The sequence below is a fragment of the Leucopleurus acutus genome, assembly GCF_964270905.1.
Source record: "Leucopleurus acutus genome assembly, chromosome: 16".
Lineage (NCBI taxonomy): Eukaryota > Metazoa > Chordata > Mammalia > Artiodactyla > Delphinidae > Leucopleurus > Leucopleurus acutus.
Genome location: NC_139158.1, coordinates 34,994,863 through 35,010,466, shown reverse-complemented (window position 1 = coordinate 35,010,466; position 15,604 = coordinate 34,994,863). Strand labels below are relative to the sequence as shown.

Here is a 15,604-nt window from a genome sequence, read left to right as displayed (position 1 = left end):
TCCTTGTATCTGAGAATTACTGTCTTCAGGAAATCATTCTTACTATTTGATTCCAAGAAGGTGTCTTGCTTCCTTTGAGCTTCTGGCTTACTACCGGGAGGAATCTATTCATGTTGTTTCTGTTCTTTTTTTTTTTTTCCCTTTAACCTTATTTTTAAATTTTTTATTTCTTCTAGTTTTATTAAGATATAATTGACATACAGATCTGTATAAGTTTAAGATGTATAGCATAATGATTTTTTTTTTTTTTTTTTGCGGTACGCGGGCCTCTCACTGTTGTGGTCTCTCCCGTTGCGGAGCAACAGGCTCCAGACGCGCAGGCTCAGCGGCCATGGCTCACGGGCGCAGCCGCTCCGCGGCATGTGGGATCCTCCCGGACGGGGGCACGAACCAGTGTCCCCTGCATCGGCAGGCGGACTCTCAACCACTGCGCCACCAGGGAAGCCCAGCATAATGATTTGAGTTACATACATCACAAAATGAATATCACAATAAGTTTAGTGAACATCCATCATCTGATATAAGAAATGATAGAAATTAAAGAAATTAAAAAAAATTTGTGTGTGTGTGATGAGAACTCTTAGGGTTTTCTCCCTTAACAACTTTTATGTATAACACACAGCAGTGTTAATTATAGTTATCATGTTGTACGTTACATCCCTAATACTTATTTATCTTGTAACTTGAAGTTTGTTCCTTTTGATGGCCTTCATCTAATTCCCCCTCCCCCTCCCCACCTCTGGTGACCACAAATCTGATCTCTCTTTCTATGTGTGTGTGTTTGTTTTGAAGTGTAACTGACCTACAACACTGTGTTAGTTCCTGTTATACAACATAATAATTATTTTCTGTACATTTCAAAATGATCATTACAGTAAGTCTAGTTATCGTCTGTTACCATACAAAGATATTGCATAGCTACTGACTATATTTCCCCACATTGTACATTTCATACCTATGACATTTATTTTGCAGCTGGAAGTTTGTACCTCTTCATCTCCCTCACCTATTTCTTCCTCTCCCCACCCACTCTCATCTGGTAGCCAGATGTTTGTTCTCTGTATCTATAACTCTTGTTTCTGTTTTATGTTTGTTCATTTATTTTGTTTTTTAGATTCCACATGTACGTGAAATCATACAGTATTTGTCTTTATCTGACTTACTTCATTTAGCATAATACCTTCTAGGTCCATCCATTCTTTTTTGATGGTGTATATACATATACAATAGTCCATTGTATATACACCACATCTTTATTATCCATTTGTCTATTCATGGGCACTTTGGTTGATTCCATATCTTAGCTATTGTAAATAATGCTGTAGAGAACATAGGGGGTGCATCTATCTTTTTTTTAAAAATAAATTTATTTATTTATTTTTGTATGTGTTGGGTCTTCGTTGCTGCGCGCGGGCTTTTCTCTAGTTGCGGCGAACGGGGACTGCTCTTCATTGTCGTGCTTGGGCTTCTCATTGCGGTGGCTTCTCTTGTTGCGGAGCACGGGCTCTAGGCGTGCGGGCTTCAGTAGTTGTGGCTCACAGGTTCTAGAGTGCAGGCTCAGTAGTTGTGGCGCACGGGCTTAGTTGCTCCGCAGCATGTGGGATCTTCCCGGACCAGGGCTCGAACCCATGTCGCCTGCATCGGCAGACAAATTCTTAACCACTCGCCACCAGGGAAGCCCCTCTGCCCATTTTTTAATTGGGTTGTTTGTTTTGATGTTGAGTTGTATGAGTTCTTTGAATATTTTGGATTTTAACCCTTTATCAGATATATTGTTTGCAAATATCTTCTCCCATTCAGTAGGTGGACTTTTCATTTTGTTGATAGTTTCTTTTGCTGTGCAAAAGCTTTTTAGTGTGATATAGTCTCATTTGTTTATTTTTGCTTTTGTTTCCCTTGCCTGAGGAGACATACCCCTCAAAATTTTACTGAGACTGATGTCAAAAAAAAATACTGCCTTCAACTCAGAAACGTGGCTTGTCCTGGGATTGCTGCGGGGTGGGTGGGTGGTCAGTGTCCCTGAAACTTGGAGGGTCTCAGTGGTGCTGCCCCTTGCCTCACATGACCCTGTCCTTCCGCCACAGCTTTCCGGGCCCTTCTGCAGATCCGGGCAGTGAGGAAGAAGCCAGGAGCCCTGTCCCCCATCTCCTTCAGCCCCGTTTTGGCCCAGAGCATGGACCACGATGAACATTCTGTAAGTGCCTCTTCCTTCCTGCATTGGAGGGTGTGGGGGTGGAGACAGGAGGGGCCTGGAGGAAGCCCCTGCCTACTGTGCAGGGCCCGCCTTCATGTTAGGACAGTGCCTGGCTCCTGGTGGGGCTGGTCAGGTGGGATCCAGTAGGTCAGGAAGCCCTGGAGGTGTGGCCAGGAGGAGGCTGCCCAGGCTCTGCCCTCAGGGTGGTGCCAGGCCAGGACCCAGACTATCTGGCCAGCACCCCTGCCTGCCAGCTCTCTGGGCCTCTGGCTCACCTGCCTGGTCCCGACGGGCAGCTGTGAAGATGCGTGGGTGGTCCAGGCTGGGCCCAGTGAGCTCTGGCTGCTGGATGGCGTTGCTTTTGCCAATAGCAAGAGCCTAAGATGCAGGTGACCCTTCGCTGAGTCTGAAGGGTCGTGGTGTCATCACCTCTGCTCCACCAAGGTGACCTTGAGAGAGAGGTGGGCAGAGACAGAGATGGGGAGGGAGAGACACAGAAATGCAGAGACATGGAGAGACAGATACAGAGAGAGAGAGAGAGAGAGACAGATGGGGATGAGGTTCAGAAGGGAGATGCTGGGAGATGGGCAGACAGGGAGACACAGAAAGAGATGTGGAGAGACACACAGACAGGGTGGGGTTTAGGGGGTCGCTGAGGTGGGCAGGTGGGGGCAGAAGGACCGAGGACGGACAGGGGTAGGCCCGGCTCCCGGCTCCTGGGTCCCAGCTGACTTTGAGCATTGTCAGCCAGTGAACCTATTTTCTGGGCTCTCAATTGAGGTGGTTTGGATCCAGTGATTCTTAGAGGCCCTGCCAGCTCTCTAAAAAGGAAAAAGAGGGCTTCCCCGGTGGTGCAGTGGTTAAGAATCCGCCTGCCAATGCAGGGGCCATGGGTTCAAGCCCTGGTCTGGGAAGATCCCACATGCTGCGGAGCAACTAAGCCCGTGCGCCACAACTACTGAGCCTGCACTCTAGAGCCCGCGAGCCATAATTCCTAAAGCCCGGGCGCCTAGAGCCCATGCTCTGCAACAAGAGAAGCCACCGCCATGAGAAGCCCACGCACCACAACGAAGAGCCCCCGCTCACCACAACTAGAGAAAGCCCACACACAGCAACAAAGACCCAACGCAGCCAAAAACAAATAAATAAATAAATAAATTTATTTTTAAAAAAATTAAAAAGGAAAAGGAAAAAGAGCCAAAGCCCTCTGTATTGGCATACCCACAGAGGGCGCCTGCCCCAGGCCAGCAGGTGTGATGTGTTCAGCCCAGCATTTCTGAAAATTGGGCCAATGTTTAAAAGTCTAGGAATTTTCCTTAAGACTCAGATTTCTGGCTTCTCTTTCAAAATCTGAAGGTGTGGTCTTGCTGCTGGATCAGGAGCAAGGCTGCCCCTCAGGTTGGGGTGCCCATCACCCCACTTCTCCCGGGCCAGCCACACTGTTTAGCCTGTGGGGCCCATAGGCATCAGGGCTTCCGGCTCTGAAACCAGGCCCTCAGCCATTTAACAGTGGACTTGTTTTCAGAACAGCGAGTACTTTCTCCAGCACCATGTTTTTGGTGGAGAGAAAAACAGTACTGAGTTGTTCCTGACCCCGAGAAAGGAGCTTTGCTCTTCCACGGAGGGTGGGCTCAGGTGGTGGGTTTTTATTGTCGCCTCTCCGGGTTTCTGCCCTGGCATCTGAGGGTCAGGCAGGATCCTCCCATGTTTATCCTTCTTGTCCTGAGAGCCGAAGTGCCTCCCACAGTGCAGGGCAGCCTGGGGCTTGGATGGTAAGCTCACACTCCAGAGGGCCACCGCCTTCCTCTCTGGAGGTTACAGTCCCAATTAAGTGGCCCTTGTTCTCTGCCACATTCCCTGCACGAGCAATTTCCACGTAGTACTAGAGTCCAGATTGGGCATTTCCTCCAGTGAGTCTGTTAAGATCGCTGCAGAGTGGGGGTCATCGGGGGCTTTAGCCCCACCTTTGGGAGCTAGACTTGGTGATGAGTCAATGAGGCTGCGCTGGGACCTCCAGGTCCCTTCCCTGTGCCCAGCCAGGCCCGCTTGTGGGGAGCGCTTGGCCACTGTCAACACCTGCCCTGGCCAGGACCTGCTGCTCAGGGTGACCCAGACCATGAGTGGCTGCTGCGGACGGGGATGGGCTCTTCCAGAGCTGCAAGGATGTGCAGGCACAGCCAACCCAGGCCCAAGGCAGAACCCATGCTCGGCCAGGTCCCCACGATTTACATGCACGTAGAGTTTGCGAAGCGCTGGCTCATGGCACACCTGGAGACCAGCAGACCAGGGAGACCCCAGCCAGCCAGCTCCAGCGCCGCATGGGGGGTGGCAGCGGTAAAATCTATGATTTTTATCTTGACAGTGTCCCTTTAAAAAATCAAAGTCGCACCCTGCCTCACTGGCCAGCAAGAAACCTAAAAGGGAAACAGTAAGTGTGTTTGGCCCTGTGGCTACGTCTTTGCCCTGTGCCCTGATTATTGTACCAGTGACAAGAATGGGAAGTCACTTTCACCCCAGGCTAACGTGTTCTGTTCATTTAATCTGTCAAATCCACTCTCCCCAGTCCCGGCGTCCCTGCCCAGGAAGGGAGTTTTGTGGAACAAGCAAAGCTCAAGGTCTGTCGGCAGAAAGCCCCGGGTGCCCCTTCTCGCCAGCTCTGCTTCTGCCCGTGGTCTCCTGATGCCCTGTTTCCCTTTTTTTTCTTGCTGGCAGTGGAATGACGGAGGCGGAACTAAGGCTGCCACTCTTGTTGCAAACGTCCCTCGTGCTTGCTCACCCTGCATCCCTGCTCTGCAGGCCAACACTTGTATTTCTCACGTTTTTCCTGCATCTCAGGGAGCAGACAGCATGTGGCGGCTGGGCCGGGCCTCTGCCTGGGGCCTCCGCTGAGCCCCGGGCCCCTTTGGAAAATGGTAGAGGGTTGGGGTCACTGAGGGTCAGCCTAGACAGAGAGGTTTTCTCCCTGTTTCGAGGGGCAAGGGGTGGCTTGGGACAAATGCAGACACCGTGGTCCCAGGGAACCCAGGAGGTGCTTGCTGAGGACAGAGAGCACCACCTGGCTCCTCTGCCTCCCCCTGGTCCCTAGGGTCACTCTGTCACCTCCCTGAAGGGCAGCTCCCTTCCTTCTCACAGGTCAGCCGGGCAGGCAGGAGTCCCATGCAGAGAGCGTTGCCCTTCACCTTGTTCACGAGAGTGAGGGCAGGCGGCTGCCCAACCCCCCAGCTTGGGAGGCCTAACATCTCCCTTTGCCTTTAACCCTAAAGCAAGACTCAGCCTATTGATTGGATCTACTCCCAGAGAGGGTGAGACTGGTCCTGAGGAGGTGCCTGTTAGGCTCCCCGGAGTCCATATCAGCCCTGCAGTTGCTTGTCCGGCCCAAGGAGGATCTCTAGGCTGGGCCCCCGTGTCGGGCAGGTCCTCCTGGCCTAGGCCACACACTCCCACCGGCTTCTCCCGCCTCTGCCATGGCTTTGCTCCCCTCCTGCCCCTGCCCCTGCCCCCTCCTCTCACTAACACCTCTCTCACTCTCTGCGCCCACCAGGCAGGAGCAGAAAGCCAGGTAGGGGCTGGCCAAGGCCCTCTCTTCCTCCATCCTGGGCACCGAGTGGGCCACTTGGGTGTCCGATGCTGCTCTGGAGTTCTTGGCGCCCCTCTGAGGGAGGGGGATATGAGTCTCTGGAAGGTGGAGTGGACAGGAGATGGTCAGAGAGCAGGTTCTGGGGAGCAGACCATCCCTGGGGCGCCAGGCCGGCGTCTGGGGCTCTGTGGCCATGGGCAGTGGGCAGGGTGCCTGGCCGGCCCGTCCCTCACCTGCTCCTGTCCCTGCAGAGCTCCGACAGCATCCCGCCTGGCTACGAGCCCATCTCCCTGCTCGAGGCGCTCAACGGCCTTCGGGCTGCCTCCCCAGCCATCCCCTCGGCCCCCCTTTATGAAGAGATCACCTATTCAGGCGTCTCAGACGGCCTGTCCCAAGCGAGTTGTCCACTTGCTGGGATCGATCGGATCATGGAAAGCAGCCTCCAGAAGGGCAAGCTGAGGAGCAAATCCCCCGACAGGTGAGACCACCGCCGGCAGCCCCCTGGGGAAGGTGTGCGGGACCCTCCAGGTGCACCTCATCCACCTTGTTTGTGCCCCACGAGCCAGCCCTGGCCTTGCTTGGCGATTACAGGATCATCATCACTGATGTAAGGGACTTTCGAGGGCCACATGCCCAGGGGCTGGGCAAGGGTCAGTCCTGGTCCTTTGGACACTTGGAGGTGCCAGCGAGCAGCCCTGCTGTGTTTAGTCTTTGCTCAGACGTGTGCTGGTTTTCTAGAAAAGTATAAAGAAGGCACAGGTTCTATAAAACTCCCACAGCCCCTGCGCCTTATACGTGTGACAAAACAACTCCAAAGATACAACAGGACACGTGGGTCTCTCCTGCTGTTGCTCAGCCCTCCCCCCAAGCCTATAACATCGCGGTTCCCCTCTCCCCCGCAAACAGCGCCGTGTGCAGGCTGCAGGTGGAGGGCCACCTACTCCCCAGGCCTAGCGCACGTTTGCTGGCCCAGCTGGGGCGTTGGCTTGGGTGGGGTTGGCGTTGCTCATCCTCTGTCCTCCGCCCACTCTGTCCCCAGCACCCTGCGGTCCCCATCGTCCCCCATCCATGAAGAGGATGACTCGGAGGCCCCGCCCCCGCCGAGCGGGGCAGGGGTGGCGCTGAGCAGCTCCCCAGAGGTGAGGCCCCTGCCCGCCCTCCTCAGGCATGCCATTGCCATTTGTCCTTCCATCCCCACGCTCCACCACTCCCTCGCGCTCGCTCGTTGACCTTGGCTGCTGTGACTTCCCCCAGCCTCCGTTTCCTCATCTGTCGGGTGGGTGCTGTTGGGTGGAGTCCAGCGAGGGCCGTAGGAGGAGCTGTGTGTGACACACCCAAAGGCGCCGCCTGTCCTGGACCCGACTCACCCTGTGTCCTCCCCGGCCACCTGCAGCCTGGTGCCCAGCTGTCAGCACCAGGGTCCAGGCATGTTTTTCCTTTGTTTCCTAGAGCTTCATAACGGAAGAGGTTGACGAGACTTCATCACTAAAGCAAGGTGAGCCCTCTCCTCCCTGAGGCCCTGGTGCTCCCTGCCCGGCAGGAAGCGGGGCCTCCAAGTCTCTTCCGGAGGTTCCTCCAAGCTGTGTTAGTTGCCCTCCTGGGACCACACACTTTGGTTCCTACACGGTCTCATGGAGGACAGCCCTGGGCCGCTCCTGGTTTTCCCTCCTTATCCGTCCATTTAGTGGTAGCAGCCCTTTTTCTTCCCGCCTGGATCATTCTGCCCATGGTCGGTGCTCCATGCTCCTGGGCTTGGGCTGTGCCCCCTCCCTCCAGGGCAGGGTCCCACCGGGGTCTCTGGGCCTTGCCCAGGCCTGGGGTAGCCGATGGCCGGTGGGTGCGCAGCTCAGCCAGGCCCCTCCCCGGCGTGTTCCCTGTGTAAGGGGCCTGGTGTCCCTCCTGAGCAGAGGTTTAGCACTTGGCAGCCCCCTGGGGTCCAGTCCCAGCCGCCGCTGCCGGCACTGGCTGTGAGTGGGGAGGTGACAGGAGGTGGGAAGACGCTGTTCCTCTGCAGGCCTGGTCTTTCCTCCCCACGTCAGACAGATGAGGAGACTGAGGCTCAGGGTTGGTGTCGGGGGAGGCCCAAGGCCCTTTAGTTGAGAATGACAGAGCCAGGGGGTAGCCAAAGTATGGTCAAGGCCCCCAGAGCAACCTGCAGCCACCCTGGCACTGTGACCCCCTCCCTGCTGGGTGGCCCCTGGCCAGTGCTGCGCTGGGTGACCCATGTCTGCCTGCAGGCCGCTGGGCAGGGCCTTGGGCCTGGGAATGGTGCCAGGGTTAAGGTGTCCCCCAGGAGCATGGTGTTGTCACTTCCCACCCGGCGTGCAGGGCCAGGTCCCTCTGCCTCTCAGGCCTAAGCTTCCCTACCTTCCATGGCTGTGGCTCCTTCCCACCTGCACATAGCATGTGCCAGGACTGGGGGCCCTCCGGAGGCCCTGTCACAGGATCCAGGTCCCTCTTCTGCCTGAGGGGATGCCCCCACAAGCACAGTGCAGGTCCCGGGCTGAGAACTGATGTGTGAGAGAGAGGACACCCCCCTGTTCCCTGACATGTGAGCTCCCTGCTGCGGGCCTGGGGGTCAGAGGGCTGAGCACCCACCTGCCTGTCCAGGAAGATAGGAGACAGTCAGATCTATTACCATTCCATGTTGTCTTTTAAATGTGGGTATGTGATGTTTTTATAATAAAAACAAAATAAAGCCCCACGCTGGTGGGTAGGAGAAAAGGAAAGAGAAAGAAAATAGACGTCTACCTCTGGGTCCTGGGAGAGCAGAGGGGGAGTCAAGGGTGGGGTCTGGGCCCCAGGGTGGGGTCTGGGGTCCCAGACTCCTGCCTGCCGGTCCCGAACCTGCCCCTTCCTCTGCAGGGAGCCGAGTGCCGTCTATCAAGAACGTCCTGCAGGACGGCAGCCCCGAGCCCTGCAGCCGAGGCCAGCCCAGCACAGCTGCAGACATCTACCTGCCAGGTAACGGCACTCGGCCGGTGGCGCTGGGAGCCTGCCAGGCCTGGGGGAAGCCCACTTCCCCATCCCTGGCTCTGAGTGCACGCTCCTTCCATTGACCCCCAAAGCACGGCCAGGCCCGGATTACACAGTCGCCCTGCAGCCCCTGGTTCTTTGGGGCAGAGCCTGTGCCTGAGGCCCCTTTTCATCCCGGAGCCAGCTCAGCCTCAGGAAGGCAGAAAAGGCTTCTTGTTTAAGTCCAGGCGGGCAAATCTGGTCCCACTGCCACTGCTGTCTTCCTTCATCCCTGGGCTGTGCTGGGTGCCCCAGCAGCCGGGCCTCTGCCCAGGCAGCTGAAGACGGAAACCTCCCCGCTGGCTGCAGGCCTGGCGAGGGCCAACAGGCTCCACCACTGGCCTGGGGCTCACAGTCTCCCTGGGCCCGGGTGAAGCAGCACATCCAGGCCAGGGCAAGGGACACAGGCTGGGGCACTAGGTGCCAGCGAGGCCCAAGGGCAGCAGGAAGGGGTCTTGCGTCTCCTCGCACCCCTTCCCAGGCCCCCACCTAGGGCCCTGTGGCCTTAGCTCTGCTCGCTGCTCCTCTGGGTCAAGATCCTCAGGTTCAAGTCCTGGGCTCCAAAGACGGGACGGGAGTTGGGGTCTCTCAGACGCTTGTGCCCAGGCCTGCTGGGACACCACCTGAGGTTTCCGGAATCAAGATAAAAAACCACGTTGCCCTCAGAGCCTGGCTGCTTCCTCGTGGCTGGGAAGCCCCTTCTCCTCGCCCCTACCTGTCTCGGGAGCCACCACTGCCTGGTCCCCTGGCCTGGGCATTGGGGGAACTGTGATGTGCTTTGGTCTGGAAGGGCCTCTTGTTCCTGGGCTTCTGGACGAGCAGCGGCCTGTGCAGACAGAGGGTGTGGTTAGAGGACAGTGGGTCCCCAGGTGTGAGGAAGGAGGGCACTAGTTGGTTCGTTGACACACACGGGCCTACCCAAAGGAACCCCTGGGTGAAAGCTGTGTCTGGGACCTTAGATTAACACAGGATTCCAGAGGACTTAGTATATCATGAGGATGAAAACCTGGTCGGGGGCTGAGGGGCGGTCAGGAGAGGGACTCAGCTTCCTAGAGCCCTGAGTGAGTCCTGACCCTGCAGGCAGCCCCTGGGTGTGGGTGAGGGCACCCTGAGTGCACGCAGCCTCTGCAGTGCCACCCCTCACTTCCCACACCTCGAGTGCCCCACGGAGTGTCCAGGAGCTCAGGACAGGCCACAGCCGGCTGGCCCAGCCCACGGGTGAGAGCAGGACCTCTGGCTCTCTGGATCCCCCAGCGCATGTCTCGGGCCTTCTTTAGGTCCACACTGGGGGTGGAGGCAGTCGGCTTTGGAGGTGGTAGAGGAGAGGCCACAGAGGCCAAAAAGCTGGCTGTGGGGCCTGACTGGACAGCAGGGTGGGGCTGGTTCTCGATGCCAGAGCAGAGAGGAGGCTGCACGTGGGTGTCCTGTACCCCCTCCTCACAAGCATGGCTGCTTGTACCTGGGGGGCAGGTAGGGGTCCTCGTGGACACACACACCTCTGAGTCGTCCATTCCCACGCCTCTTCCTCTGTTTTCTCCGGGCTTTTTTGCTTAGCAGAGACCCTACACATCTTCCACATCAGTCAGTGTGTGTGTTTAAGAATGCACACACGCAGGGATCTCCATTCTTTTTAACAGCACCGCGTTCTCTGGCTGGCTGGAGCGTGATTCAGTGAATCTTAGTGTATCCCGTAGATAGGAAGAAAGGAGATGGGGGCAAATCCATAAAATGGAGAAATCCTAGATGTCCGGCATCCCAGCAGCCCTGCGGGGTGGGGGCCCTTCCTGGGCTCCATTGCGCCCAGCCTCCAGCCCTGCCCCAGCTACCTGCATCCTTCCCTGGGCTGGGTTCCTCTTCATTAGCACTGGGCCCAGAGCTGTTTCTCAGGTAGCGTTTTCAGCACGTGTCTCTTTTGTGTCAGCACATCGGTTTGTGTGGCATTTATTTCCATCATATCCCACCCCCACCCTGGCACCTTGTCCTAAAGCCAGTGCCTCTGCCCTGGAACGTGCCGGTCCCTCTGAGCGCTTTGCTAACCGAGCTTCCGTCTCTCTCCTCCTCTGCGCAGCCCTGGGGCCCGGCTCCTGCTCCGGTGGTTTAGAGAAGTAAGCTGGTACGTGACGCCTTCGCACGCGGGGCGGGGGCTCTGCGGGCGGCCTTGGCAGGGTGCTGGAGAGAGGGCCCCAGCCACTCTCCCTCTCCTGCTCCCGCTGGGGGTTCCTTCCCATTTTCCGGGCTCCTTCCACAGCCGTGTCTTCTCCGGGGCCCTGGATTCAGAATCCAGAGCGCTCCAAACACCAAAGCAGAGGTGCCCCTGAGAGGTGGTCGTGCGGGGTCTGATGCTGGCTTTTGGAACCAGAGGATTTCCCATCTGGACCAGGCAGCCCAGTCAGGCTCTTGCAGCCTTGAGGGTCCTGGGATCAGTGACTCAGCCCTAGCTGAGACCCTCCCATCGCTGACAACTAGCCTGTTCCCCCACCACCTCTGGAACCTTCCGGAACACCAACATGCCCTGATGTCAGTCTGTGAGGCGGCTGCGTGAAGTGGTCTCCCCACCTAACAGGGAGGTGCCCTCTCCCTGGGCGACCCAAACAGACGTTTTACAGAAGACAGTTCTGCGAGCACCACTGGGAAGGGACGCGCTGGGGCCCCTGCCCCTCCCTCAGGTGACAGCAGCCTCACCAGCAAGTCTGGAGATAGAGAACCTGGCTCCTTCGGTGGCCCAGGGTTTCCAGACGAGTGTGGGTGGGGTCACACCGCGTGCTGTGTCGGCCTTGTGGGACGCAGCCCTCCTCCCGGTCAGCCGTCTTGGACCCAGGCTGCGGGGTCCATCCACCCACTGCCTTCCCCCACAGTCCTTTCTCATCTTCCTTGATGATTCCTTGTGACGAATCTTACTCTCTGCTGAAATAGGACTTGACACCTTTATTCTCATCCGTGGGAGATGTTGAGTGTTGCCACTTAGGTAAAACTTCCGGAAGTAGGAAACGGGTCAGACCCGGCTGCTAGGAATTGTATTTGTCCTGTGTGCTGTGTGGCAGAGCTGGCTTCCCACGTGAAGCCACGGCTCCTAAGAAAACTGTCCCTCACCGAGTCCCCGAAGTCTGTTGCAGGGGGCTTCTGGGTTTGCCATTGAATCCACCCCGGGGCTCCTTGTGCGGATGGGCACGGCCCTGAGAGGTGTGCAGCTCCCCCTGCACCAGCGCCTGGGGGTGGCCTGAGCTAGGGACGGAGCCCCTCACGGCATCCTGGAGGCGCCATGTGGGGATGGCGGGAACAGCCTCCAAGGAGGGCAGGCAGGGGCTCCTGGGGCCGCTCTAGGCACCCCTCCACCGTGACCGAGTTCCAGCCAAATTCAGTGGCCTGTCGGAGCCCAGGAAGCACGGAGCAGGCACAGGCGGGGCACCTGGGAGCTGGCAGCCAAGGTGCCCCATTGCCTTCTGTTCCAGGGCGGGGGCTGGAGTCACCGGGCCCTCTGTGTGCTCTGCCGCAGACACACAGCGGGGCAGCTGGTGGGGACCCAGAGCCTGGTGGGCGAAGGGAGTGGTGAGGCGGGGCAGCTCAGCCGAACGTGACCCTCCTCCCTGTTTCCTGCCTGCAGGATGGTCCACCTCCATGGAGACGCCCCGCAGCCTCCACACCGCCGGGCCCCCCCGGCCTCCACTTGGTGGCCCCAGTCCTGACCCTGGGGCCGCTGAGCTGACCCCACTCTGAGAGCGTGGCCAGGCTGGCAGCATGGAGCCCTCAGCTCCCCAGACTTGGCCGAGGGGCTGCCCGGACTCCATCGTGACCCCTGGCCTCTCCAGTCTGCACGCCCTGTGTGGTCACTGGCTCCGAGGGGCCATGTGACCCTTGATTGAAGAGCACAGTTGACCTTCCTCTCTGACAACCCCCTTTTTCTACGGTCGATGTATTTATAAATGGTACAGGATGAAGGATGGTGGCTTTCTGTCCTGGGCGCTGAGCTCTGGGGTTCCTCCCAGTCGTCCTATGGGCTGATCACCCAGGTGCAGCCTGGATGGGCCTCACCCAACCCCCAAGTCTGTAGGGGGCCCGTCAATGCCCGAGAACTCAACAGAGTGCAGTCTTCACAGGAAACGTCACGGGGGCCTTGTGGGAGGAAAGGAAGTGGGGTCCGAGTGTCAGTCAATGAAGGAAACAGTGCCTGTCCCCTCCCCATGTGCGTGTACCCTTCCCCCCCTACGCGGCCCTGTGGGACCACCTCCCACAGTTTGCCCCCCGCACCCCCCCCCGGGCGGCTAGGCAGTCAGGCCAGGTCTGGGTCTGGCCATTAACAGCGGTTGTGTCCAGGGGCCCTTCTCTGAGCCCCACACCTTCTCGGAGGCAGCCTAGCCCATGTCATCAGACCCTCCGGGTGGGGGGCTCCACTTGGCCGGTGGCGCTGCTGCCCACCCGCCCCGGGAGGGCCTGAGTGGCTTCTCCGCTCCCTCTTCACCATGTAGATGCCACTTAGCGTTTCTCTTTGATTTGTTCTGTCTGGGACTCCTGTGGTGGAACCTGCCAGGGGATGAGGGTCCCATCTGAGGTGACCTCGTCTTTTTTTAAAGATAAACTTTCTGGGTAACAGAAAGGCAGAGGGGACGCTTGGCCTTGGTGCCCCCGGGTGAGAGCTTCCCCAGCAGGACCTTGAGTCCAGTGGGTCGGTCTGTAGCTCCCGGGTGCAGACACTTACTTTCCTTGCAAGCGGGAGAGGGTCCCGCTTCCTGAGGAGCTGCCCTGGGAAGGACGGTTCTGGGGCGGCCGGCTGCACAGCCTGAGGCTCTGTTGAGTGGGGCAGTCGGGTGTGGATGACTCCTTTTCCCTCCGGTTGAGCCTGTGAACAGAGGCCACGCTTGGGGCAGCCTGCCCTGGCCCCTTAGCTCCCTGCCTCCCCTCCCTTCCTACCCACCATGTGTTCATGGGTGCACGCATGCCGATGCACACACACACACGCACACACACACAGGCAGGGCGGCCGTGTCCCTCTCCTCAGCCCTCTCCTCTCACGGCCAGCACCCCGGCCTCTCGCCATCGATATTGTGCCAGTAACTCTGAAGGACAGGGTGCAGACTGGCCTGTCTTGTACTTGCGTGTGCTACCATTTGATGTACTCTGATTGGCTAGTTTTTGTTCGTTTTTACTGTCTATTTATAGTAATAAAATCATGCAGCAATATCCCACCCGCTCCTTCCTCCGTGCACAGCACCTTAGGACTGAGGCTGTTTCTTGGGAGGCAGGACAGCTGAGTAGCTGGTGGCAGCTCTGACGCCCTCACAGCAGTGCAGGTGCCAACTTGTGGCTGCAGCCTCTGTTCCCTCATGTATAAGATGTCCGCGAACTACAACTTCCAGGAGGGCGTGAGGACTGCTGTTATTACTCTTTTGGTCATATCGTGCTGATTGTTGGGTTGGAGCAAAGGAGGGACCCTTGGGACTTGGCTCTGCCTCCTGAGCAGGTGGCAGAGCCCAAAGCCTCCAGGTGTGCAGGTTGCTTCAGCGAGTTGATTCATCCCACCGCCGTGAACTGAGTGCCTGCTCTGCCAGAAGTCAAAATGGGCAAGGCCCCTGGAGCCTGTGTTCTAGTCAGTGAGACACCATGCAAGTAATCCAAGTTTTCCCAGGTCTGGTTACTGTTAGGAAGAGAGTCAGCGGGTCACGAGATGGAGTTGATTTAACCTGTGGCTGGGGAGGGCTTCTCTGAGGAGATATTTCAGCTGAGCCTTGAATGCTGCCAAGGAGCTCTCCGCAGAAGCGCACCCCAGCCAGGCGGCCCAGCAAGTGCAAAGGCCCAGAGGCAGGAGTGGACCAAGTGTGTCCAGCAAGTGGCTGAAGCATCAGAGTTGGGGGTGTGGGGTGCAGACACCTTGTGGGGTAGTTTTAGCCAGAGGCTTCTAAGCAAGGGAGCAACTTTCTCCAGCTGTCATGTGGGGAATGGATTGGAGGGGCAGGTTTGGCTGCCAGGATGCTGGAGCCCAGCCAGGGCCCTCTGCTTGGTCTGTGCTCCCCTGCCCAGCGAGCAGCCTCCCCGTAGGGAAAGGCTGGGGCTGCAGAACACCCACTGCAGCACTGCCTGAACCACCACCCACCAGCAGGGCCCTGGCTCCTCTGTAGACACAGTTCCAAGTAGCCTCCTCTGGTCCCCTCTGACTCAGGCAGCCTGTCCCTGCCCCAAGGAAGGCTTGCCACCCTCAGTTGTGCCTGGGTCTGGCATGGTCCCAGTGTGGTAGAAGGGCGCTCAGTGTCACATGGGTTCTTGCATGGGCTGCACTGGATCTCCCTCCACACTGCCCCCAAACCAACCCACCTCCTTTCTTAATGTCTGCGGCCTGGAGGTGGGGTCCTCCCTGAATTGGCCCTTCCCCTTGATAATCTCTCCCCTTCAGACACGGTTACCTGCCCTGGAATCTGGCTTCCCCTTGCCAGCTGTGGCTGCCCCACCTGAGCCCTGACCCCTGGCAGAGGGCCATGGCAGGGGAGAGCCTCTCTCTTTGGGTCCTTACTCCCCACGTCTGACAGAACACCACCGAGGACCCAACGTGAATGAGTTTCTGGCGAATCCTGCCAACCCTCGCCTGCCCTCTGCCCCTCTCCTTCTCAGCCCCGGTCAGGGCACAGAACTTGCCCTCGGCTGCATGGCTTTCCTGAGGCTGTGCCATGGCACCCATCCTGTGAGCACAGGCTGTGGTGCCTTCCCTCAGCAAATCCATGTCCACTGTGGGAGAAAAATGGAGCTTGGGCCAGCTGGTGGAGCGAGTGGCACCAGAGGATCCAGGGGAGCCCCGCTACTGTCCCTCTGATGGCTGTTTCTGACGCTTCCGA

General features: G+C 57.9%; 1 protein-coding gene across 3 annotated transcripts in view; it reads left to right on the top strand.

The window, feature by feature from the left end:
* MGRN1 (mahogunin ring finger 1) overlaps positions 1-12,611 on the top strand; it is a 50,795-nt gene extending 38,184 nt beyond the window's left edge. The window contains exons 11-18 of one of the 3 annotated variants that reach the window (XM_082858272.1): positions 2,085-2,194; positions 4,557-4,622; positions 6,023-6,249; positions 6,811-6,910; positions 7,221-7,266; positions 8,637-8,735; positions 10,855-10,899; positions 12,388-12,501. In XM_082858272.1, coding sequence (XP_082714398.1) covers positions 2,085-2,194; positions 4,557-4,622; positions 6,023-6,249; positions 6,811-6,910; positions 7,221-7,266; positions 8,637-8,735; positions 10,855-10,895 — 689 coding nt within the window. In that variant the 3' untranslated portion in view covers positions 10,896-10,899; positions 12,388-12,501. Of the gene's footprint in view, positions 1-2,084; positions 2,195-4,556; positions 4,623-6,022; positions 6,250-6,810; positions 6,911-7,220; positions 7,267-8,636; positions 8,736-10,854; positions 10,900-12,387 lie in introns of all 3 variants that reach the window. The other 2 variants (XM_082858270.1, XM_082858271.1) reach the window with 2 other exon arrangements.
* Positions 12,612-15,604: the final 2,993 nt, after the last annotated feature.